This window comes from Uranotaenia lowii, chromosome 3, assembly GCF_029784155.1.
Source record: "Uranotaenia lowii strain MFRU-FL chromosome 3, ASM2978415v1, whole genome shotgun sequence".
In the NCBI taxonomy this organism is placed as follows: Eukaryota; Metazoa; Arthropoda; class Insecta; order Diptera; family Culicidae; genus Uranotaenia; species Uranotaenia lowii.
In genome coordinates, this window is record NC_073693.1 from 95323717 (window position 1) to 95351483 (window position 27767).

The window sequence follows — 27767 nt, forward strand, 5'->3', positions numbered from 1 at the left end:
AGGGAAAAACATATCTATAAATGCAACCTTTTTTCTTGAGAAAATAGGTGTAGTGAGGAATGTAGTGATGAGATGGAGGATATGTAGAAAATTAATAAAGTTTTCCAATAGGGCCGGAAAAAATATAAATTTCTTCTTTTGACACCCCTCCCCCCCCTCCTTTCGAAATTTCCAAACACACGAAATATTTGAAAGATTACAATAGCTGAAAAACAAACTCTGAAAGATGGTAGTTTTATCACCTTTTGTATACTTTATTTCATTACGTTTTTCGATGAAAAATTACTTGATTTGTGCATTGATATAGTATACAATTTTGTTGAATACAATTTATTCTAATATAACATTAAATAAAAGTTAAATGCGGTAACACTTCAGAAAAAATAAATAAAATTAACTTCTCTGACAGCGTTTTATATTTTAGCAACAAAACAAGGTCAGTCATTGTCCTATTTTTTGTGAGCGACAGACGTGTCTGAATGAATCTCCTAATTGATATTCGTAAGAATCGTGTAATCACGACAGAGGGGAGCTCCCATATTTTTTGCTTACCTATTTCGAGAACAAATCGAGCAAATGGAACCAAATTTGGCGCGGGAAGGTATTTGGATACGAGAAAGGTTTCTATTATTATTTGAGACTCTTCCCTCCTTCTAATGGAGAAATAGGAACGGGGTGGGTGACTTTCATACTATATTTGCTGCATATCTGGAGAACTGATCAAGTAAATGGAATCAAACTTGGCATGATTAAGTTTTCGGGTACGAGAAATGTTTTCATGGTTATTTGGTACCCATCAACCTTCCAGTGGCAAGATAGAAAAAAGAGAGACACTCCCATATAATTTTTGCATAACTCAAAAAACTATACAAGCAAAGGGAAACAAATTTGGCATGAAAAGGATATTGGGTAATCAAACGAATGGAACAAAATATGTCTATGCTTATTTCTTACCCCTTCTTTTTTCCAGTGAGTGAATGAGAAGGGAGGACATCCATATACTAGTGTTAGCATAGTTCTACAGAGCTTATCAGGCAAATGGAATTAAATTTGGTAGGGGAGGGTATTTGAAAAAGAGAATTGTTTAAATGATTTGTTAGTATCCTTCCCGCATTCCAGTGGGGAGAGAGAATAGGGGTTAGAGTAAGGTTGCTAGAAATTTTTCAGCACGTATCCGGGCCAGACAAACCGGGCAACTTTATATAAAAACCTGGTAATTTCAGGGTATTTGATTTCAAAAGTGATGATCATAAATCCGGGCAATATCTGGGATTTTTTTTAAAAAATCCAGAAATTACTCAACAAAAATCAAGAATAAAATTGAATTTTTTTCTTTCCGTTAATACTCATCGACATATTTTGAATCGTATCTTAGGCTTTCTAAAAAAACTTTTTTGAAAATTTATGTAATATTGCTAGAAAAATTTCGTTTTGAAAGCGTTCGTTGTTTTTTTTTTGTATGATTTGCCAAATAAAGTGAATAAATCCAGGCGTAATCCGGGTATTTTTTAATGAAATTGAATAGTTTTCAAAAATTTCATTCATTCTTATAATTGTTAAGGGTGGACCAGAGAAATCCGAGTCAGCCTGTTAATATTTAAAACAGAAAAACATGCAGTTCTACTCATGGTAAACTTTATTGAATTATGGTTGACAAATGTTTAACGGTAAAAAAGTAACTTTTATCACTTACTTTGGAAACTAAATATATAGATACACTTAATCAAATATGAGCGTAACTTTTACTATTCTATAACAAAGTTTGTTGAGATATACATACAAAGATGGGTTGCAAATTCTAAAAATAGTTCAAACTAAAATCTTAAATTTTATTCGAGTTTAGAAGAGTAGAAAATTATCCTTATTTGAATGTTGTTTGTTAATCTTATTTCGGAATTTTCAATTCATTTTCATCAATGCCTGAAATGGTTATGCTTGTGGTAAAAAAAAATAGCTTGCTTATAAGAGTTTCGATAATAGTTGATTTAACATCTTTGAGTCATTCGCAACTATGATCAACGATACATTCGGCGGACAGCCATAAAAATTTCAGTACAAGTGTGTTCAATTTTTAATCTTGGGCTCAAACTCATGGACATCAGCTCTGGAGGCAACTGACATTCTAACTGAACACAAAGGACTTTTTTTTCGAAAATTATGATTTGAAATACATGATTTGTAATGTAAAATATCTTTAACCTGAATAATTAGATAGTACCTACGATTTTTCTCACTATTCTTTGTGTATGAATTGTTCAAGCTACAATGTTATATGAAAGAAACATCATCAACCCCCCATGAGCCGGTTCTTCCAACGGCCCTATAGTCGAATGCTTTTTACGTATCACGGTATGACTTTATATCACTATTATTTTAAGTTATTAATTAGCCGATCATATTCACTTCTTGAAACAGTCTAAACTTGCATATCCATATGACCTAAAAATCAGTAAAGGACAAAAGGAAATTTGGAAGATCGAATTCGGAAACGAAATCGAATTTTATTTCGAGTTAAATGACTTAAAATGCATGAAACCTCGAGATCTACTGTTATCTCGGAACAAAAATTTTGGCTAAAAATCGTCTCCCTGGGACTTACCGACAAAATAACCAGAAAGTCGATTTTTGGCCAAAATAATATCTTTATTCGATTTTCCAAATTTCCATTGGTCCCCCTTTAATAATTTTCTTCTTTTTTTCTTTTTCCTCTTACACCAACATGGCAAAACCTTTCATGCATCCTTGAAAATGGAAAACTTACGTTTCTTTTCAACATACACAGCAAAAATTATTTCCTGTAAAATTACGCAAATGTCCTGTAACAAAAAAAAGCAGGACATTTAACATAATTTAAAAGCTCGAAAAACAAATTACGTGATATTTAATTTTTAGTGTACAATTTTTTTTACAGGACATTTGCTGTAATAATAAATGAATCTTCGATAACTTTGAAGGTGAACAATTTAAAAATACAGGTTTTGTTAATTACAGGTTGATTTATTTTAAAGGTTGCAGTTTCAGTGGCACGTAATAGTAAAAAAAAATTCTGTGTAGAACATACATTGCAGATACTCCTACGGCCAGGCCAACCAAGCAGGCTTGGCAAAAGTCATCGTCATGAGGCATGAAGCTGTGACTGTGAAGCCTCTTGGTCCTTCAAACTCAATTGACTGTTCCTTAACGACCAGTCACTTCGTTTGCCAGTCATTCGTTCCCCAGTCATTTCAAGCTAAAATAATAACCTAGTCAAGCAATCGCATTCAAACGACCGATGACGAAAAAGAAACGTATTTATTATTATTTTTGCTCCTGCCAGCAAGCCGAAGACGACCGAAAACGAGAAAGAAACGCATTTATTATTATTGTTGCTCCTGCCAGCAAGCTCGTTTTCAGTTTTTTATTGCTATTGTTGCTCTCTGCCAGCAATTCGTTCAATTAGTTGTACCTGTCGTCAGCAGCCGATCGAAGTGTGAAGAGATTTGCCAGACACTCTCAGGAGAAATTTTGACCATGTGTAGGAGCTTCGCCAGTCGATGATGGAGAAATGTTGATTGTTGTCGTGCTTTTTCCGTCATGCGAGTAGTGAGGCTCCGTCAATTGAGAACAGTGCCAGTCGTTTGATGAAACAAAACTAGTCGGGTCAAGCGTGACGGGCGAAATTTACCATCACTGCAACCATGTGATGTAAAACGCAAAAGATACAGAAACAAGGGATAGATGGTGCTTGCAGTTCCCTGCGAAACGCTTCTTATGATTATGTAGGGCTAGGTAAAGAAATTCAAAAATATTTTCATACTATGAAAGAATGAGAAATGTAACGCAATTGTGCAAAACCAATTCAAGGGATTTGTGAACTCACCAATTAAAAAAACATTCGTCAGGGTTTCGGGGATTCGTTTCAGTAAGTCTGAATCTTCCCTCCCTTTCCTACTCAGGTCGATTCTTGGGAATTTTAATCCAATCTTACAAAGCTTGAAATTTTTAATTGATAAATGGTACCCCCATGTTTCTAAAACTCTGTAATCTTCATAATACTTCAAAACTTTAATTCTTGTCTTCAAATCTTCATGTTTTTCAGAGCTTCTGTCAATAACGTCCTTTCTCAATCGCAGCCTACTCGAAAATTTATAATTTTTGAAATTTTGAGGTCGATTTTTGACAAAAAATGTTTTTTTTTTTTTGAGTTAACAAAATTTCAAAGTTTTATGTATTTCTGCAAGTCATTTGGCATCAAATTTATTGTTTCGATTTTTCTGATTCCCTTTGGTCCCCGTTGTATAATATCTTTGCATTGCAATATGAAACTCAAGTTGCAGTTTGTATTTTCATGAGGTTCCATCTGGTCCATCTTGGTTATTTTTGAGGGTATAAAAATCGAAACATTGAGTACTTTGAAGCACCCCTAAAACATATTAAGCTGAAATTTTTTGGGCCAATCTACAAAATTTATTGGGCGGTTTCCAGAAATCGATCATGGAATTATCCCCATACATCCATTGCTGCCCTAATTCACAGTCATGAGCTTAATGAATCACTCGGAAAAATGTTGCTCACTCATGTTGCATTGCTGGTATAAATTCCTCCGGCATTTATTGTATTAAATGCTTCTTTTTTGCTCAGGATAACTCAGCGATTAAAAATTTCCTGGTTGAAAAAGGTAACGAAATAAGTTGCATTCCACTAAGAGCTTAACTTTCAGCCCACAAAAAATGAGAATTTCAAACCTTGGTATAATGATGATTATTTCAGCCATGCATCGAAGCTCAAATCATTTTCAAGCAACCTTTCCTAAAATTGGAGTTTTTCTTCGAATCTTTTTATTCGAATCTTTTAATCCTTTGTGTGAAAGGCTTTATATCTTAACTTTATATTTTTTAAATCCATCACATTGAATTGAGTTGCTTCTTTAGCCTGTAACAGCGAATGAAATTTTATTCCGATTCAGTTGCCTCAGATAATATTAAAAGCCCAGCAGTGTAAACAGAAAGCTCCCACCTCGCCGGTTGGTCGATTTCGAATAAATTCCGGCAAAAATCCGCCGAAAAGACTCATCACACCGAACGAACAAGGTGCTGCGGTTCCGCAAAACCCGATTCCCCGAATCCGAATAAACTGAACCAAAATGTTATTCGAGCATTATTGTTCTGGGTAAACAAAACACCGAGACTTTGAGCAAAGAGAGAGCTTTGCGGATGGCTTCCATTAAATTCCCCGAAAAAACCTAGTCAGCTGCCTACCTCAGCCTCTTGTAACAGAGGAGAGAGGGAGTAAAAAAAAGGATCTTCGCTTTTCCGACACACCAGCACAACTGGGTCGAGAAAACGGAACTGAACCGTGAAGTAAGACGTTTTCCCACATCATATGGCGGGTATGTTAGCTTCAAACATACATATCTGTAGCAGGTACGTACTCCTGCCAAATTGATGGAGGATGCCCGGTCTTCGTCGTCGGTGGAAGTATCAATTTTCCCAATTTATACACATCCGGGTGGATTCTTTGGATAATATTTGGCAGTCAATTTGCAGTATAAAGCTTCCTCTATTAACGGATTGAGAAAGGAGAATTTTCCTGAAAAGTTGGATAGAATTTTCCGGGATTCAATCAATATAAAAAATGGCAGTGAACTGCACTACGTATGTAAATGCGAAAGTTTTTTTTAGAACGTGGATAATTTTTGACTTCATTAAAAAATTTAACGAAGAAATTCAATAATTCTGTTCGAATTTTTCCCTGTTTTATTCTGCATTTCATATATACTCAGTTTTAGAAAAAAAAAAAAAAAGGATTTATTTATTTACATAGTATTCCGTCTCACGACATAACTTGACGAACATAATTCCTAAAATTCACTCGGTCCATGGCAAAAAAAAGGAAGTGAAATTAAAACGGCTTTATGTACTTTTAACTTTTTTATTATAATTATCTACTAAATTTTGAATACTTTTAGAATACTTATTTATTCAACAAGTTGCAAAAAGAAGACTTTCTCAGCACGACTCGTACACTAAGATATGTCAAGACAGCAAATACGAACGAAAATAATTGTTGTTAATTTATTGTTGAATGATTGGATTAGTATAAGAATTAAAGAATCAGCTGAGATCTCGTTTTCAGTTTTTAAAATCATTACTGATGTTGCAATTTTTATAGAAATAGATTTTTGGTGACTTTTTTGTGTTAATTCTGTATACCAAACTTTTTTTGAACACAAGAGTGGCTCCAGAGAGCTATCCAGCGTTACATTATCTCACCGAGGAAAAAAAACTACATCATATCATACAGATTACCAAATATCTCAGTTTTAAATCTGAGGGTGGCTCCAGAGAGTTTTCCTAAAATAAAAATTAACTTTATGAAATTATTTTGAGGCTACATCGGTGAAATGTTAAATATTCTTTGAGAAAGAATATTTAAGAATTGAAAGATTATAGACGAATAGAAGATTCGAATAAGATGAATGATATTGAAAGTGAGCGGAAGGGTAATTTGTATTTAAAAAAATAAGGAACAAAGCGAGGAAAAGTTCTAAAATAAATAAATAATTTTATAAAATTATAAATTATATGAATTATAAATAATTTCATAAAATAAATTTACAGTGATTAACTCTTCATTTTAAAAAAAAAAAAGATTAACATTAACTACATACAATTGCATGACAACAGAAACTTAGACAAAAAATTTCAAAAAACCCATTTTCAAAACGGTCAAACAAAAGAACCGTGTCTTTCGAGTGCACGCAAATTTAAGATTTTATGACACGCGTATGAAGTGGGTGTTAAAAAACTTGCAGTTATATTATTGATGATAAAATAAAATTTTGATATCGCTAGTGGCTCCAGAGAGAATTTTCTTCTCGAGAGATTTGAGACCATGGAGGATCTCTATCCCAAAAACCTAAAAGAAAAGAAAATCATTTTGAACAGATGTGTATGTATTTTCGAAGTTGTTTAAATTAAACTGGAGCTGTACCTGATTTTATTCCATTCAAGGGTAGGAGGAGGAGCAGAGTGCAGCAATTATTGTAGACTTGTTAGCAACAGCCCCCCCTTCTCTCTCTCAAAATAAACGCCCCCTCCCCCACCCCTCCAAGAGCCAACGCTAGGACCACACCTGTTGTTACGAGGAATGCGTGGAATACATACCTACTATTATCAAGCAAATTAACGTGAACTGAATTCATACCTACTTTATCGAAATAAATTAAGCCAGTTATTGACCCCTACGGTGAAAAAGTTGTGTGTAGTTTTCTTATTTTTCTAATCTCAAAAATTCTCCTAGTTTTGATCGACGCAAAAAATCAAAGTCAAATCAATAATGTGGATCAGAAATTTAAAGTGAAGCCAAGAATAGAAGTCTGTAATACAAAACCAAAAACATTCATGGAATATCGAAGATATTGTTTTTTTTCTGAAATCTGCCAAACAATTTAAAAATCACAATGGGAATTGAACATACCCCATCAAATTGGAATAAATTTAAAGGAAAAAAGATTTCATATCTTAAAAATGTTCCGTTCGATCCTATCTTATCAATTTTACATTCGGAAATGATTTTGAACACAAGAGTGCCTCCAGAGAGCGTTTAACTAATCCACCAAGAAAAGAAACTTTATCATATCAAACAGAGTGCTAAAGAATCCAGTTATAAATCTGAAGGTGGCTCCAGAGAATTTTTAAGAAATAAAAATCTGTCCCAGTCAAGATTCTCTTCCACAGTTCGGATTTCGGTGGCTAGGCTTCGCTACCACGAGTTTCTAGGTCTGTCTCTCTTTCGATGTCCTTCTGGATTCCATTGAAGCGCCTCTCTGCAAATCTCGTTCTCATCTTTTCTCAACGTGTGCCCAATCCATCTGCTCCCGAATCTCGATTTCAGTGCTCTTTGATGACACCGGCGATGCAGTTCCTCATTTGAGATCCATTATTGATTGATGATGAATTAAAACTTTAATACCGCTAGAGGCTCCAGAGAGAAAAAAAAATGTAAACATTCTTACCTATTCACCAAAGGATGTATCAAAACGTTAGTAAGAAGTTCTGTATAGCATATCGTAAGAAGTTCATAATCACTTTTGAATTTCTAAATAATTCATAACTCGCTGAAAACCACATATCAATCATTTGGGTATTCATAATGCATAATCAAATAACGTTAAATTGACCTTAAATTTAAAAATGGTAATAAAAAAAATCTATTATCCGAACCACAAAATAGGCCAGAATTTTTAAAATAAAAAAGCCTAATATTTATAAATTACGAAATGACTTAACTTTGCCTTTTTTCGTAATTTCTGCAGTTTTAAATTTTATATTAATTGATGAAGTTTTGCAATATTAATTTGACTTGGTCAATTTAAGGTCATTTTCGAATGTTTAAAACCCTGAAATCTTTAAAGCATTGTCGAGGACCGTGAAATGTACCCTGGCCACGGATTAAAATATTTAACAATGCATCTTATAGTGGGCAAAGTTAGATTTGGTAGTATACAACACACTAAACTGAGCTTTTGAATGTTAAATTAAAAAAAAACTCACTTTATATTATAATTCAGGGTAATTCGAAAAATAATTACCTCACGAGGGGAGAATTATTTCTTTTGTAATATTGTTTTTTTCATTTTTAAACTATTTTCCCAATTATATGGTATGTACATTCGAAAACTCTGGAAAAATAATGTTCTTCATTGTAAATCGTTGGCATAATTTTGTTTATGATCTTAAAATAAGCCAAATCTAAAATAAATATATCGTAATGAATATCCTTCTTCAACATGTCTAGTCTAGTTTTTTTAAGATAGGAGGCCCCAGTATGATGAAAAATTTAAGGTTTTTTTTTCGGAGCAATCAACTTATGCATTAAAAACTCGACAAAATGGATTGTATGCCGTATCATATTTATTAACATGGTTTTTATTTACATAAAAAAAAGAAATATGAATAAGATAATTCATACATTCTGAGGAAAGTAGACGATGATTTTATGTTGAAGCTTAATTTCAAGAAAGACTTTCTACAAGATTTGATTTGGAGGGATTTCATAAAAGGATGTGCTGATAAGGCCTTAGAATTAAAACAATATAAAAAAATGAAGTAGGTCATCACGCTATCAACGAAACCTCATAATGACAAACTTCGACCAATGACGTTTTCGAAAGTTCAGGCTTAGCAAATTCAGACTCAGACATCATCAATATAGGTATTTATAAGGATTTTTTTTTTAACCTTGGAGTTGGAATGGACATTTAATCCTTAGTTTATTAGATTATTTTGTTCTCATTCATTCCGATTTATTATTACAGACCATTTTTCGCTCTAACAGGACCAATATATATTTTAGACAAACACTATAAAAGATGTTTTACGTTCTTAAATGGAGATAAAATACAACAACAAAACAATTTTTTTTTAATGATAAAGCAGGGGAGTGTCACTCTAAATATCTCAGCTGTGTGTTGAGATAAAAATCCCAATCCAACTGTTATTGTCGTCGCTTTGCGTAAGAATGTTTTTTATATGTTGTTTACTCATGTACGCATCATATGCTTCTTTTATTTAACTAGCCTAGCAAAATGTTCTTACATAATTAAACAAGCATCCACAAAATTGCATCCGTAGGACCTAAATTACATAACAAAAATATGCTCATAAGCATATGATCTCAGTTTTGTCATGTTCTTTTACATGGAAAAGGAATTTTTAATGAAACATCAATTAGTCACACAAACGCAACCAATTTTCAAATCATTGCTTGTGGGGAATCGTGGGCCACATTTTGTAGGGTATCTTGGGCCACATGTATTTTGGTGTTTTTATACACATAATATGTGTTTTTTTTATACATAATGTGTTTTTATACATAAAATATGTTTTTCATATCTGCAAAGTTTTCTTATGTCAAATAAAGATTTGTGAAATATATTTAATCCATTTTTTTCCAATGCTATAGGAACGAAAAAAAATCCTTTATAAAGAATTTAGCCAAAACGTTCCCGAGCCAAGAATTAGGAACTATTTGATCATACACAACTCTCTATTGTATTTCCTCATCTGAAATTGCTTTATAATAACTAAATGAATTATAAAATTTCAGTTTTGGATCAACTCATAAACTTTGCATGTTATCTTGTCAATTGGGATTTGGTGGCTCACGTTTACCCACAGTTTTTAAAAGTAAAAAAAAAACAACTTTTTTTTAAAACAGTCAGAACTTGGGAAATTCATGTAATTAAAAAATAAACAAAAATGCCTAATTATATCTTAAAAATGTAGAAAACCTTTCCATTGATTTTTATTTTTTTAATCTTTTATAATAAAAAAGCTATGAAGCAAAGAAAAAAAGTGACCCAAGATATCACACTCTACCCTACGTATATTGCCTCCACTTTGGTGGGTAAATGCTGTTTTTTTCTAATTTCATACGATCATTCTATAATGTATATGAGACGTGTAACAAAGTTGTTGAGAAATATACCTACAAAAATGTTTGCTGGGTATCAACTTTTTTCAAAACAAACTAGGAGGAATGGATCAATTTAAGCATCTGCTGTGCAGTTTTTCTCTAGAAAGGTGCAAATCTGCCATTTGTCGTTTCAATATACAAGTTTTATAAATTTTTCACAGAGGACGGTACTGAAGCGAAATTAGGTTAGGGTGACATGAAACCAATTAGATTTTAGATAAATTTAACTGTAAATTAAATGCTAGTATAACGAACTTATGACTTGTTAGAATTATTTCATTTTTCAATTGTAGATTACAAAAAAAAACGTTTGAGTTACTTCAATGGAATCGAATAGATTAATTTTAATATAAAAAATCCCATATCTTCAAACTGACTTTCAACTATTGAAATGCGAGGCTAGATTAAGGTTGAAAAACCAAAATTTTCAGCACGTATCCGGACCGGATAATTCCGGGCTATTTTGTTTAAAAACTTGGCAAAATCCGGGCATTTGGTTTCAAATTTGTCGACCAAAACCCAGCAAGTTTGGTCAAAACTTAGTAGTGATTCGTCGAAAAGCTTGAAAAAAAAATTCATTATAATTTATAAGCAGATATTAAATCGTATTTTAAGCTTTCAAAAAACCTATCATGATTATTTTTATGAAACTTGCTCAAAAGATTTCGTTTTGGACGCATAAATTATAAAAAAAGCAATTTGGAAAAAAGTCTATGTATGTCTGTGCACAAGTATATACCACAAACTCGGTACCAAACAAGCGTTTAGGCGATGGGTGAGAGCGGTGGGGGGAAGTGTCTTTGGTGTGGTTTTGGTATTCGGGTTATTTTCGAGTTAACAACTTTATAACAAAAACAGTTTCCTACCACGTACCATGCCGATCTGGTAAAAAAAAAGGAATAATTGGTAAAGGGTCAAAAGTCTGTGTTTAACAAACAAATCAGGGCAACTGGCAACCCAGATTACTTATACCTGTACTTTCACGGAAATGATATTGATTTTTTAACTTTAATTTTATTTTCTGATTTCCTTCAATCAATTTCATATTTTTGTCAATTGATTTCATATTTTTATTTACATTGACGGGTCTTACGGTTCAGTCGTGCGTGATGCCCGAATTTTATCAAATTAATGCTCGATTTTTGCCCGGATTTATTCACATGATTTGCTGAATTTATCTAATAATAAGTCTTGATTTTCTGGTAGAAAAACGAATCTTTAAGAATTATTCTCATCAAAATTATAAAGAAAAGTTTATAAGAAGATATCAGAACGCTCCTGGTGGACGGATTTGGAAGTTGTTGGCGTTCACGTGTCGGGAATTTCGTCAGCTTCACGTATTTTTTTTTTTTTTTTTGTTTCGATTATAGTCGTTTTACCTTTCGCGACTTTATCAACGTTGCAGTTGGTGGATCGTTATTGAAAAACTTATCCGGTACAACTGTGTTCGATGTTTACTCTTGGGCTCGAACTCGCGGACATCGGCTCAGGAGACAACAGACTTGCCAACTGAGCTATATCACAAGCCCCAGCTTCACGTATGTTTTTTGACGTTTTGTTCAGATTTAGGAGACTCAAGTCAAAGGGAATGTTTGTGAAGGACAACAATCATATGAAGATCTGATGGAATAAGATAGCTAAAACGATGGACGAAAAAGGTGTGCGCCGCCTAATCAGCCGTGTTACAGAAAAAATCGAGAATTCTTTCAAAAACGTAACGAATAACTTTATCCGTATTTTTTTCTAAAATATAAAGAATGAACTGAAATTGTAAAAAAAAATCATGAATTCAATAATAAATAAACGGAATAAAGCCAATTGTTTCTGTTGAAAATCTATCTGAAGCAAGATTTATTTTATTTTAACAGGAATCAGATATCGTTTTTCATAGGTACACGTAAGTTCACTAGTTCCGAGTTATTTTTTTTAGATGCATTTTCCCAGTTTCTGTTTGCAATTTTAAGTTTCAAAAATGGACAGCGCTTCCATGTGGTTGATCATAAAGGGTTTGCCCAGTCATGAAGATTTGCGAAACTGTTCCTATTATAGAAAAGAGAAAGAGAAATTTCTGGCCAAGTTGAAACAGGATAACCAAAAAGTTGTTTTACTTATTATTTTCCTTCTGTGCAATTCACTAAATTTTTATATTTTTAGAGTCTTGAACAACCATTAATCGCATTTTTTCAAAATGGTTCTGGAAAAGAACCAACATGAATAATACCAGTAGTGATGGTTTTGCTCCTGAGCTTTATTTGATTCGTTTTAAAAAGGATCAGGTTAATAATTTGCAAATTCTTGAAAAGATTTGTCTTATGTTTTATTGTCGTGTTAAATTTGAACCGTTTGGAAAATCTTCTACCAATTTTCTCCAAAATATTACACTAAAAATTGTAGAATGAATGCCAGATGTATGCTGACCTTTTTGGTGGTGATAAACCACAAACAGAATTTTTCAAGTGTGCAAATTGCGCAGGTAATCATTCCTCGAATTCCATAGAATCTCTCGTTAGGGCAAAAATTTTAGCTTCTAAAAAAAACCCAAAGTTGTCAGAAAATTTTCTTCTCCTTCTCCCTCTTTTTCGTCTTCACACGTCAAGGCTGCAAACAATCTCCCTGTTCGCGGTCAGCCTTGGCCTATTTTGGAATCACCCGGGCTGATTCAACGCCATAGGCTCGTTGTTTAACGTTCTCTGAGGTGGTTGAAAATGGTTTGCCTGCTTCGGGTATTACTAATGGGAAAAAACCAAGTTTTAACGGTCTCAACGCACATGTGAAGGCTTGGGAAAATCCCAGAAATTCAAATACCTTTTCTTCTACTTCATTTTCTAATCCTAACAATTTTGTTGATTTGGGTGAGATTACTGAAGAAAAATTAAAATTTTGCATCAAAATTTTATGGAAATAATGCAACTTATGTTGAAAGCAAATTCAATGTTTGAAGCTTTCCAAACTTCTTTTGATTATGCTAATAAAATTATTATTACTTAACGATTCCCCCGTGGATCAAAACAGATTTTTAAACATTATGAATTAGAACGCTACATCTATGCTGCCTAACCAACATGTATTCTTATAATTTTTGGAAACTTAAAACATACATATTGCTACCATCACTGAAACTTTTTTTTAAGCCAGATAATAACTTAAAAAAACAATGCTTTCTTTAAAATTTTGCGTCGTCTCAAATTCAGACTTCTTCCTTTTTTCAATAAAGGGTGTCCACGATGAAATTGCCACACACAAAATTGATTCGCAAAATTCGAGTTTTCATCCGATTGCCATTAAATTTTCAGGGATTGAAGAATGATTATTAAACTTCATTTTACCATTTTTCTCGTATTTTATTTACAGTCCATACGCAAATGCCAGCACATTGGCCTTAACCCCGGCCATAAGATTCTGCACTACGTGTGAATCAACCGTTTTTTGCTTGTAAACCCATACTTTCTTCAGTTCCTCGATTGTCTTCACTACCTAAGGTCTTTTAAGAAGGTGCTGCTTCATAATCGCCCAGTTCAGACGGCCAAAACCAAGGCTGGACTTTGAACGTTCAAGGTACAAAAGGCCCCTAATCGCGACGAGAAGCAGAACAAGTCCGCCAAAACCCGTGCCAGGAAGTTGTACCTCAACATGCTGACGAAAGTTGAATGCTACATCATGGCCGACGAAATATATGTGAAGGCCAACTTCAAAAAGATCCCCGGCAACCTGTTTTTTACGGCAAAGGATAAGTTCAGCGTTCCGGAATCCGGAGCATGTCCGCACTCAGAAGATGTCCAAATTTGCGACTTGCGAAGAAATCCTGGTTCGGCGGACTTGTTCTGCTTTTCGTCGCGATTAGGAGCCTTTTGTACCTTGAACGTTCAAAGTCCAGCCTTAGTTTTGGCCTTCTGGAACTGGTCGATTATGAAGCAGCACCTTCTTAAACAGTAGTAAAGACAGCCGAGGAACTGAAGTTTAATGTTTAATGTTTAATGTTTATTGTTAGGAGTACGTGAGCCTGTCAGTTATAAACTATAGTTCAGGTTAAGGATATGTATGGGTATGGATATGTATGAAGTATGGGTTTACATTAGACTGCCACAAATTTGTTTGGGAAATTAAAACCTGTGAAATGTAATGCGCTGCAGGCTAGCCCATTTTTGAGGTCTAATAACTTTTTTATCTTAACTCTTATCGAAATGCAGTTTTCGGATGAAATATTTTTCATAATTTAGGCTTTAAGAAAAACCGTTTTTGGAAGAAATTGGCAGACAGGAACCAAAGTTATTGATTAAAAACTTGTTTTTCATATTTCTCCCGAACAAAATGTCTCAAAATCCCATACAAACTTCAGGCTCGTTGAGCGACCCCTTCCCGTGTTCCAATCTGGCCCAAATTTGGCATGGGATCTTGTACTTGACCTTGGATAAATTTTAGCCTGCAGCGCATAACATTTTCAAAAGTCGGGTCATTTGGGGTACTCTAGTTTACATGCAAAAAACGGTTGATTCACAAGTTGTGCAGAATCTTATGGCCGGGGTTAAGGCCAATGTGCTGGCATTTGCGTATGGACTGTAAATAAAATACGAGAAAAATGGTAAAATGAAGTTTAATAGTTATTCTTCAATCCCTGAAAATTTAATGGCAATCGGATGAAAACTCTAATTTTTGCGAATCAATTTTGTGTGTGACAATTTCATCTTAAACACCCTTTACATAAGTCTTAGAAACAATTGGAATTTAATTAGAAACTTCTATGGGGAAAATTATAATTGTTGCCGCATTCTTGCCTTTCCAATATAGCGGTGAACAGAAAAATTTTTTGAAGAGAGATTTACAAAAACTTACCTAAAATTAATCTAAATTTTTTATTATAGGTGACTTTAATGCTAAACACTGATCTTGGAATAATATTTCATCTAATTCTAATGGGAATATTTTATCTAATGACTGCTCTGTAGGTTATTATACTGTTGAATATCCTTATGGGCATACTTGTTTTTAAATGCTTTGGTGGACACGTGCTTGTTTTCAATTGTTGTTGGGTAGTAACAAGTGATCTTTTGAAAAACATATTTGAAACGACATTCGTTCAAAATAATTTCCATTAAATTCAAATTTTCTTTTATTTTAAGCAGTTTCCTTCTTTCGCGAATTGCATATTGAAAGCAGGGAATCGATTTTATTCACACAATCCCTGAAAATTTAATGGCAATCGGATGAAAACTCTAATTTTTGCGAATCAATTTTGTGTGTGACAATTTCATCTTAAACACCCTTTACATAAGTCTTAGAAACAATTGGAATTTAATTAGAAACTTCTATGGGGAAAATTATAATTGTTGCCGCATTCTTGCCTTTCCAATATAGCGGTGAACAGAAAAATTTTTTGAAGAGAGATTTACAAAAACTTACCTAAAATTAATCTAAATTTTTTATTATAGGTGACTTTAATGCTAAACACTGATCTTGGAATAATATTTCATCTAATTCTAATGGGAATATTTTATCTAATGACTGCTCTGTAGGTTATTATACTGTTGAATATCCTTATGGGCATACTTGTTTCTCTTCAATTAGAAATCCTTCCACAATTGATTTGGTTCTAAAGGATTTAGGCGGGCATTGCAGTCAATTACTTACTCATGCGGACCTCGATTCAGACCACCTACCGGGAACTTTTTCTTTATCCCAAAGTCCCTTTGAAAACCCTTTAAAATCAACTTTTAATTTTCAAAAAGCTGACTAGGAGCGATATAGGAATTTTATTGAACGTAATTTAGATGTAAACGTTCCACTGAATTCAATAGAAGATATTGATTTGGCTGTAGAAAAATTGACAACTTTAATTGGCGATTTGCAGCAAAACTTTTTGACATGCAACGCCAACTGGATTTCAATTACGGAACTAACAAAAGGGTGATGATAGCTGTTTTTTAACATGGCAGTGAATACAAATGGTTAAGAAAATTACGATTTTTGTGGAAACTCTCAAATTTGAGACACTTTTAATGACTGAATCAGTTAAGAAAATCTTGAATTTACTAATTTCTTTGCTATTCATATGAGAAAATGAAGTTTTTCATGATTTTCCTGGCAAAATTCAATTTATAATTTTTAGATTTAAACCGCGAGGTTGAAATGGATAATTGGGACAAAATGAAATTAATACGTTAAAAACATAGGTTTTTTTTTTACACATATAGGATCTCAGTGAAACTTCTTGTTTCTTTGAAGAGATCTAATTTACTTAACTCTAAGGCGTACATCTTTCAAGGATATTTTGGCTAGCATCTTACAAATGCTAAAACCACCAGACCACAGAAAGAGTACTATGTGTGCCGTGATCGGGATTCGATCTCATGGACTCTGGCTTAGAAGACTGGAACGCTATCCTCTAGGCCACGTCCAGCGGCAAGAGGTTTACAGCTTGAATTATGTTGCTTTCAACAAATTTTTGATTAATTCTTGTTCCATTTGACCTTGCAAAATTTCTATGAATTATAAGTCAATTTACTAGCCTTTATCAAAGTTTGATAATCCAATAATCTGATAATTTTCCTTAATTTAAAAAAAAGGTGAATATTTCAATTTCTTTAATAATTCCATCGTCTAAATTATTTTCAAATCTTGAACTTAACTTAACATTTTACATTTCAACTTGGATACCTTATTTTATCCTGCAATTTTTGTGATTTTTGAGGAGTTTCCTTAATTAGAAAAGCATCATATTATTTGAAATAGTTTTTAAATGCTTTGGTGGACACGTGCTTGTTTTCAATTGTTGTTGGGTAGTAACAAGTGATCTTTTGAAAAACATATTTGAAACGACATTCGTTCAAAATAATTTCCATTAAATTCAAATTTTCTTTTATTTTAAGCAGTTTCCTTCTTTCGCGAATTGCATATTGAAAGCAGGGAATCGATTTTATTCACACACTTTCTCTAGCACTTTTCTCTTTTCTTCTCTTTTTTTCTTCAACATTTATTATCTGAATGTTTGTTGGTACGAGCGTTTAGTTATTTGTCCAGAGTTATATTTCTTCAAACTCGACGTGAATCTAGAAATCGAAAATTTGTTAATCCGATACATTCTTCAGTACTCTCAGTTTTGTTGGAGATTATAATATTACGAGTTGTTTCTTGATAAATATGAAAATACGCCTTGATTCCAAAAGTATGAACTTCCCAGACCGCTGTTAGTTGGCATATCACGATTTTTTTTTTACCGGAAACCTAAAAATTAACGCAGATACAAAAACGAATAGGTTTTAAAATATATGAACGGTTGTGTAATTCTCATTTTCTAACCTTTTCCTCAAATAAAATCCCAATGAATATGAAAAACAACTCCGAAAGTTTATGATTTTTCTTGATGTTTTCGAAAAATTCTACTGGTTTTGACATTTGAGCCCTTATCATCATCATTTTGATCGAAGTGCCCTCTGAACGTCGTTTAGAGCTGCAAATCGCCAATAGTCAATGCTAAAGCCGCTTAAATACCCAAAGTTAAACAGAAAATTTAATCAAACTTTGATTGGTGATGATCCTTTGTTTTGATAAGACTGAAAAACATTCAACGAACTAGAGATCCGTATTTAAATTTTTTTTATAGCGATAATCAAAAAGAGATCAAACGTCGTTTAATTTTTTTTAAATATTTACCCATTTTGGCTTTTCGTTAAGTATCAATGCGTAAATTTTTCACTGGGCATGGTTTCATAGTATAGATGCATGAGGCTACTCAAAATCATTGTAGTCAATAAAAAATCTGATTTTTTTTTCTCCAAAATAGAACTGTTTTATACCTTAAGCGTTTAGAATTTCTAAAAGGTCCAAATTTTACTCATCCTTCTGCATAAGTTGCTTTTCCTATGCCTCAAAATGTCTCCTTTCGGCTACAATTGCTGAAGTGAAAATATATGAATACAATTTAATTTATTTATCCAACTCAAGGCCGTGCGAACGGGGGGGGTTTTAGGGGTTAAACCCCCCCCCCCCCCATGGAGATTTTTTCCAAGTGACATTTCTCAGTTCAAGAAATGAATTTACCGTAGTAACGAGAAAAAAAGGTGTTTATAAAAAGGTAATAACAAACATGCAGCAAAATTTTCTCGCCTCCGGCGGAATTAACTACTATATCACTCTAGAGCTAAGATATTACATTCTGCGACAGTACCTACATGACATTTACGAATTGAAATCAGTTTTTAATTGTCAATTTTGATTTACAATTTAACACAAAACCGTTTCTTGTCTATGAAATTGGATTTTATTAAGAAATGTTTCTAAACAAGTTTATACATAACGTCCTAACAAATCACTTTGATAATAATAAAAAACTTTTATATCATAACATATTTAATGCTGATATGAAATATTATTAAAGAATCCAACCAATTTAAACATGAACTTTAATTTGTGTTTATTGCTCTTCTTAATACTCAACTCGACATTCAAAGGATTATTATAAATTACACATTTTGACTTCTGCGAAAACTCTTATTAAATTTTTCTATTTGTTCGCTTTTCTAAATTTTGTAAAATAATAGATTTAAAACGAATTTTTAGAGATGTATAAATTTAAATATATTTGAGATTTTTTTAAAACAAAAATCAAATCGATTTGTAGATTTAGAGAAGTTCGTTTATTTGAATAATCAATTGAATTTTATAAATAAGTTTTGAAATTTTGTATGAAGTTTTTATTGGAAAACGTGTTTCGAAAAATGGTAAAATTTTATCTATTTATAGAAGAGAAGGTGTTTTGGATTCGTGAATTCACTGGAAAAGTCGATATTTTTTCCCGCGTTTTGTATTTTAAAATTATGAAATAACCATACTGATGAAAGTGTTGTGCTTAAATTCTGAAAATTTCAAGATTATTGAAACTTAAGCAGATTGAAAGTTAGACGAAATGAATAAATATTGAAAACTAGCTAATAATAGAATTTGATTAGAAGCATTTTCATCACATGTCATCAATTTGTTCTTCAAGACACATATTTTTAAATTCATAATTGAAATGTTCTTACTAAAAGCACATGATTTTTACCGACAAGGCCGATAAATTGAATTAACATTATAATTTCCAAATAAATTAACTAAATTATCTAAATATTTTTAAAATAAAATTATCGAATTTTAAAGTCCACCCTATAAAAAATTTTTTAACGATTTTTAAAAGTTTGTCTTTGTTTTTCAAGTCTGATTTTTTGTGTTGAAAAATGGTTGGAAGAAGCAATTTCAAAGCTTAATTTTAAAGTGCAATGTTGACTTGAAATACTATTTGATTTTGAGTTTTCTTTAAGCTTAAATTATGACAAACGTTTCAACTCCAGATCGCATCACGATAAGCGTTATTACAAAAAAGATAAACTGATTTCAATCCTTAAGTGATTTTCTTAATCTTTAATCTTGTTTATTAAAAATTTCACCAATGTTTTTACAATCAGAAAATCATAAGAGAATGGATTGAAATGGATTTATTTATAGATTCATTTGATTACAGATAATATTTATGATTTTAGATAATTCAACCCTCCAAGACTGCTGCCAAAATTTGCCAGCCGGTTTTAAATGTTAAGATTTTGAGATATTTCTCAAAAGCAATTTTCTTTGTTTTAATTCCATATTTTCTGTTACTAGTTTAAAATAATTTAAAGTTTTTTTTATTAATTCTGATGAGATTGTTTAGCCAACTAGTTCAATTTATATTATTGAAAGTTAAAATTAAAGAATTAACACCACTGAAATTGTAAAACACTTAAAAATATATATTTTTAAACATTTCAAATAGAAACATTTCAAAAAAAATATTTTTATTGGTGGGTCACCAACCAAATATTTTTACTTTTGGTGGAAATGCAAGCGTTACTGCTAGTGAATAAGCGTTACAGTATTTTTTTTCTTCAAGTCCTTCTACAAACCGTGCCTTGTTTATTGTGTATTTTGGTATTGTTGGTAGTTCTAGCTAAATTTGAATTTCGAAAACCCGCCCCCCCCCCCCCCCCCCCCCCCATGGACGAGTCCTTCGCACGGGCCTGATCCAACTAAATGCCGTAACGGCTCGACAAACATCCAACAATAACCCTTGAACGAATTATCGTATAACTCCATCAAAAGTCATCAAATTTCCCCTAAAGGAAGGCAATTTCATTCAAAAAGATAGCTTTAGACACACAAACACACAGGCACACACTCTAGAAAACACTCTTGACTGCCTCGCTCACATCATTTGGATACACCTCAGTTGAAGTAATCTACTTTCATCATCTTTCATTTTTTCCCGGAATATTGAAATCCATCGATGCGGAAACCTCTCCACCTCCAACAGCGGAAGTAGCAGCGGAGGAGGAAGTGGCAAACCATCATCAGTTTCGAGCGTCGTCGTCGTCGTCGGAAGCGGAAGTGGAGGTGCCGGAGGATCCTCTTCTACATCAGTTATTCCTCCTTCGACTACGGCCAGGCTCGGTGGTTCCATCAAGCGGAAGTACGAGATGAAGCTAAAAAGCCGCTCGCTGCCAAAGTCCTTCATGCGGTACAGGTAAGTCCTTGGCATGTCGTGAGGTGTGGGTGGGTGATTGAGAAAGCAAAAGCACAAATTAACATGTTCAATAGATATCTGGCTAAGTTTGTTGAGCGCGTGCCGCCCGACTGTGTATGGTTGATTGGATAATAATTGGGGGAGGAAGATGACAAACAGCCGTCGATGGCGTCATTCGGTGGAATGATCAGAGAAGATAATTAACATCCAAAAGATCACAATCTCACGCGTCAAATGACACATCAGGTGTCAATAATTGCTTGAAACTACACAGGGAGGGCGATTTTTCTTAGTGAATTCTTTCCGAGGCAGTCGATCGGAAAATTGGAGGCGTCAAAGAAAACACTGCAGATGTTAAATCTGTCACTACTAGGTCAAAATTGATAAATTCTCAACAAATCGGTTTGAACGTTTTCCATCGTGATTTTTAGAGTCGCAGAATTAAAGTAGGAAAGATAAGGGCATAATGGCCACCTTAAGGAAAACGCTTATTTAACCATAGAAAACAGCTATTAAATGCATGTGAACTACATCATTGTATTGTGTTCAGACACTAAAATAGTCTATTACCTAATTGGCTGAAACTTGAAAAAGTTTAAAACTGCGTTTTAAAATTTTTTTCCGAATGCTGAATACAAGTCACTGCAGGGGCCTAATGAGAACCCTACAAAGTCAGAATCAGAACTCTGATTTAAAACCTAAGTTCAGGAACACAAAAAAATGTTAGAATTAATGTAAAGAATTTGATTCTCATTTAGAGTTTTTTCCCAAATTCATGTTTTTATGATTTGTGTAATTTTTATTTTTAATATCGTTTCTGAAGAAACCTGGTTTAAAAATCAGATTTAAAAATAGTTTTTCAACAAAAATCAATTCAAAAATATATTAAAATTCAGATTTCAGTGTTCAAACTTCGATTTTTTAGATTGAACTTCAGATTCAGACTTCAGATTCGGAATTCAGATTCAGATTGCAATCTGAGACTCGCATTTTAGATTCAGATTTCAGATTCAGATTTCAGATTCAGATTTCAGATTCAGATTTCAGATTCAGATTTCAGATTCAGATTTCAGATTTCAGATTCAGATTTCAGATTCAGATTTCAGATTCAGATTTCAGATTCAGATTTCAGATTCAGATTTCAGATTCAGATTTCAGATTCAGATTTCAGATTCAGATTTCAGATTCAGATTTCAGATTCAGATTTCAGATTTCAGATTCAGATTTCAGATTCAGATTTCAGATTCAGATTTCAGATTCAGATTTCAGATTCAGATTTCAGATTCAGATTTCAGATTCAGATTTCAGATTCAGATTTCAGATTCAGATTTCAGATTCAGATTTCAGATTCAGATTTCAGATTCAGATTTCAGATTCAGATTTCAGATTCAGATTTCAGATTCAGATTTCAGATTCAGATTTCAGATTCAGATTTCAGATTCAGATTTCAGATTCAGATTTCAGATTCAGATTTCAGATTCAGATTTCAGATTCAGATTTCAGATTCAGATTTCAGATTCCGATTTCAGATTCAGATTTCAGATTCAGATTTCAGATTCAGATTTCAGATTCAGATTTCAGATTCAGATTTCAGATTGAGATTTCAGATTCAGATTTCAGATTCAGATTTCGGATTTCAGATTCAGATTTCAGATTCAGATTTCAGATTCAGATTTCAGATTCAGATTTCACATTCAGATTTCACATTCAGATTTCAGATTCAGATTTCAGATTCAGATTTCAGATTTCAGATTCAGATTTCAGATTTTAGATTCAGATTTCAGATTCATATTTCAGATTCAGATTTCAGATTCAGATTTCAGATTCAGATTTCAGATTCAGATTTCAGATTCAGATTTCAGATTCAGATTTCAGATTCAGATTTCAGATTCAGATTTCAGATTCAGATTTCAGATTCAGATTTCAGATTCAGATTTCAGATTCAGATTTCAGATTCAGATTTCAGATTCAGATTTCAGATTCAGATTTCAGATTCAGATTTCAGATTCAGATTTCAGATTCAGATTTCAGATTCAGATTTCAGATTCAGATTTCAGATTCAGATTTCAGATTCAGATTTCAGATTCAGATTTCAGATTCAGATTTCAGATTCAGATTTCAGATTCAGATTTCAGATTCAGATTTCAGATTCAGATTTCAAATTCAGATTTCAGATTCAGATTTCAGATTCAGATTTCAGATTCAGATTTCAGATTCAGATTTCAGATTTCAGATTCAGATTTCAGATTCAGATTTCAGATTCAGATTTCAGATTCAGATTCAGATTTCAGATTCAGATTTCAGATTCAGATTTCAGATTCAGATTTCAGATTCAGATTTCAGATTCAGATTTCAGATTCAGATTTCAGATTCAGATTTCAGATTCAGATTTCAGATTCAGATTTCAGATTCAGATTTCAGATTCAGATTTCAGATTCAGATTTCAGATTCAGATTTCAGATTCAGATTTCAGATTCAGATTTCAGATTCAGATTTCAGATTCAGATTTCAGATTCAGATTTCAGATTCAGATTTCAGATTCAGATTTCAGATTCAGATTTCAGATTCAGATTTCAGATTCAGATTTCAGATTCAGATTTCAGATTCAGATTTCAGATTCAGATTTCAGATTCAGATTTCAGATTCAGATTTCAGATTCAGATTTCAGATTCAGATTTCAGATTTCAGATTCAGATTTCAGATTCACATTCAGATTTCAGATTCAGATTTCAGATTCAGATTTCAGATTCAGATTTCAGATTCAGATTTCAGATTCAGATTTCAGATTCAGATTTCAGATTCAGATTTCAGATTCAGATTTCAGATTCAGATTTCAGATTCAGATTTCAGATTCAGATTTCAGATTCAGATTTCAGATTCAGATTTCAGATTCAGATTTCAGATTCAGATTTCAGATTCAGATTTCAGATTCAGATTTCAGATTCAGATTTCAGATTCAGATTTCAGATTCAGATTTCAGATTCAGATTTCAGATTCAGATTTCAGATTCAGATTTCAGATTCAGATTTCAGATTCAGATTTCAGATTCAGATTTCAGATTCAGATTTCAGATTCAGATTTCAGATTCAGATTTCAGATTCAGATTTCAGATTCAGATTTCAGATTCAGATTTCAGATTCAGATTTCAGATTCAGATTTCAGATTCAGATTTCAGATTCAGATTTCAGATTCAGATTTCAGATTCAGATTTCAGATTCAGATTTCAGATTCAGATTTCAGATTCAGATTTCAGATTCAGATTTCAGATTCAGATTTCAGATTCAGATTTCAGATTCAGATTTCAGATTCAGATTTCAGATTCAGATTTCAGATTCAGATTTCAGATTCAGATTTCAGATTCAGATTTCAGATTCAGATTTCAGATTCAGATTTCAGATTCAGATTTCAGATTCAGATTTCAGATTCAGATTTCAGATTCAGATTTCAGATTCAGATTTCAGATTCAGATTTCAGATTCAGATTTCAGATTCAGATTTCAGATTCAGATTTCAGATTCAGATTTCAGATTCAGATTTCAGATTTCAGATTTCAGATTCCAGATTCCATATTCAGATTTCAGATTCAGATTTCAGCTTCAGATTTCAGATTCAGATTTCAGATTCAGACTCAGATTTCAGATTCAGATTTCAGATTCAGATTTCAGATTCAGATTCCAGATTCAGATTTCAGATTCAGATTTCAGATTCAGATTTCAGATTCAGATTTCAGATTCAGATTTCAGATTCAGATTTCAGATTCAGATTTCAGATTCAGATTTCAGATTCAGATTTCAGATTCAGATTTCAGATTCAGATTTCAGATTCAGATTTCAGATTCAGATTTCAGATTCAGATTTCAGATTCAGATTTCGGATTTCAGATTTCAGATTCCATATTCAGATTTCAGATTCAGATTTCAGCTTCAGATTTCAGATTCAGATTTCAGCTTCAGATTTCAGATTCAGATTTCAGATTCAGATTTCAGATTTCAGATTTCAGATTTCAGATTTCAGATTCAGATTTCAGATTCAGATTTCAGATTCAGATTTCAGATTCAGATTTCAGATTCAGATTTCAGATTCAGATTTCAGATTCAGATTTCAGATTCAGATTTCAGATTCAGATTTCAGATTCAGATTTCGGATTTCAGATTCAGATTTCAGATTCAGATTTCAGATTCAGATTTCAGATTTCAGATTCAGATTTCAGATTCAGATTTCAGATTCAGATTTCAGATTCAGATTTCAGATTCAGATTTCAGATTCAGATTTCAGATTCAGATTTCAGATTCAGATTTCAGATTCAGATTTCAGATTCAGATTTCAGATTCAGATTTCAGATTCAGATTTCAGATTCAGATTTCAGATTCAGATTTCAGATTCAGATTTCAGATTCAGATTTCAGATTCAGATTTCAGATTCAGATTTCAGATTCAGATTTCAGATTCAGATTTCAGATTCAGATTTCAGATTCAGATTTCAGATTCAGATTTCAGATTCAGATTTCAGATTCAGATTTCAGATTCAGATTTCAGATTCAGATTTCAGATTTCAGATTTCAGCTTTCAGATTCAGATTTGAGATTCCAAATTCACATTTCAAATATCCAGTTCTTTTGTAGACTGATGAAGCCTCCGGGAAGAAAAGTGTTTATAAATTTTACAAAGCTATTCAAAGATGGCGCCAGTTTACTCTAAAGCTTTTTTTTGAGCGCCATCTTCTAAAAACTGTGACAAGCTTGAAAAGCTTAGCTAGTGGAGATAAAACTTCGGAAATGTTGGGAGAGAAGCCGGCTTTCTCAGAGAGCGCAATTCAAACGGTAACGAACTTGAAGGGAAAGAAAGAAAACCAAAATATGTAATCAGGGAATGCAACAAACGGACAACCGAATCAAAACAAAACAACCAACTGCTTCTGCTGGGAGAGCGTGTGCTGAACACACAAATACACACCCGTTTGCTATGACAACAGTCAACAAGTAAAAGCGCCTCGGTCGTTTCGTTTTGTCGCTGCTGATGGCGGCGGAGTCCAAAATAGTTTGGCGCTTTTAGTACGATTCTTGGTCCAAGGCAGAAAAGACCCGCGGCGGATTCGAACGTTAACTAGTTGTCGGTGACGTGAGTGAGAACGGTGAAAACACGAGTGTCCGTTCGTTGTTTCTATTTTTCGATGCGGCATTTCAGCCTTGGCGACCGTGTGTTTGGGTTTTCGTTTTTTTCGGAGGTTTTCCGTTAAATAAACTAAACCGTGCGGCGGTTGACTTTCGCTAAGTGAAAATTTGTTTTGTCACGGAATTTTTAGTTTTCCGAAAGCTATTTTTAGAACCGTTCCGTCGCACAAGGATAACTGGAATCGGTTTTGCTTGTTTTGTGTGGGTAAATGGCCCTGTTGTGCAAAGGATTCACGGAGCGGACGAACGGATGTTTACGGTTGTATTAGTGGGGTGGGTCGAGAATAAAACCGGATACATACCGAAAGAAGACACCGACAGATGTGAATTTTAATTTTGGTTAATAGTTGGAAGCTGTTAAATATTCCACAGCCAGCGAGAAAATAACTTCTCTGAGCAAACTACTATTTATAACCCAGAGCAATGGGTCAGTTCCAGAGTAATCAAAAGTAATTAAGAAGCACATCTGCATCCATAGCCGTGGTGCACAAAATGCCATTGCAGCTGCTGGAGTAGTTTAAAATATTCTAGAAGAGACAGACAGATGTAAGGCCAACAGAAGACAAAAACACGTTTTCGGTGCAGCTCTCCGGAATTGGCAAACGGGTTGTCCCTGAGCCGAGTTGAAATTATAACAAACCTGCCGTCAAAGTGGTGGCAAAAAACGAGAAACCTACCAAGATCCTATTTCATTTGAAAGAAGCAAAAAAGAACTAAACGAACCCGTCGTCCCATTCATGATAATTTGGTCCCGAAGAGATAACGTTTCATGGTCAACCGGTCCTTTTTCCACCGGTTCCCCAAGTTGGGAATCTGCCAATCCTAGACTGACGCACTACCATTTGGTTTAAATGGTAAAGGATTATTGGATGAAATCAATTCTGCTGGATTTGTTTTAAATTCGTTGCTGCTGTATGTATGCATGCATTCGGATAGAGATAGTAGCAGCAAACGAAAGTCGCGGCGGTTATAATCCGGAACACGTGGGACCTTGGATTTGGTTTTAAGGAGGTTACCTACACACATACAGGCGCAAAGTTGCGGTCATGAGGATAGCCAGGAGGTAGGTTTTTGTCATTCGTATTACACCTTCGGTAGGGTAATGGTTCCACGCATTCAATCCTCTGTTTAAAAGTTCGAATGAAAACCATGCAACTTATTTTTTTTCTCGGAAAAAAGTTACAGCTTCATTGATTGTTGACAAAAAAAATACAATTTTTGTATTAGTCTCATAGAATTGCATTGTTGAATGAGATTAACACCTGAAGCACTGAATCAGATTTCTTATTCTACTTTTATTCGATTGAACAAAACGATTCAGCTATCATTTTTTGAAGTTTGGACCAGCAAATTCTAAAACACTTCAGAACACATTAAGTACCGCGAAGAAATCTATGCTCGAAAACACCAAAATATGTCATTTTCTATATCCGACGACTGGACCATATTCTACAAACTTAGTATCTTTGATTTATCGGAAGTGTTGTACACAATTATGTAGAATAAAATTTTCTTGAAAAATTAATCACATATGTAGATTTTTAATTTATCGGCCTAGCGGTGAAAAGTGATGTCCTTTTTAGTAGGGACATCTAAAGATTATGATTTTTTTT

General features: G+C 33.3%; 1 protein-coding gene across 2 annotated transcripts in view; it reads left to right on the top strand.

The window, feature by feature from the left end:
- LOC129751004 (uncharacterized) overlaps positions 1-27767 on the top strand; it is a 951184-nt gene that overhangs the window by 741226 nt on the left and 182191 nt on the right. For both annotated transcript variants that reach the window (XM_055746238.1, XM_055746239.1), the window contains one exon: positions 20777-20986. In XM_055746238.1, the coding sequence (XP_055602213.1) occupies positions 20777-20986 (210 nt within the window). The remainder of the gene's footprint in view (positions 1-20776; positions 20987-27767) is intronic.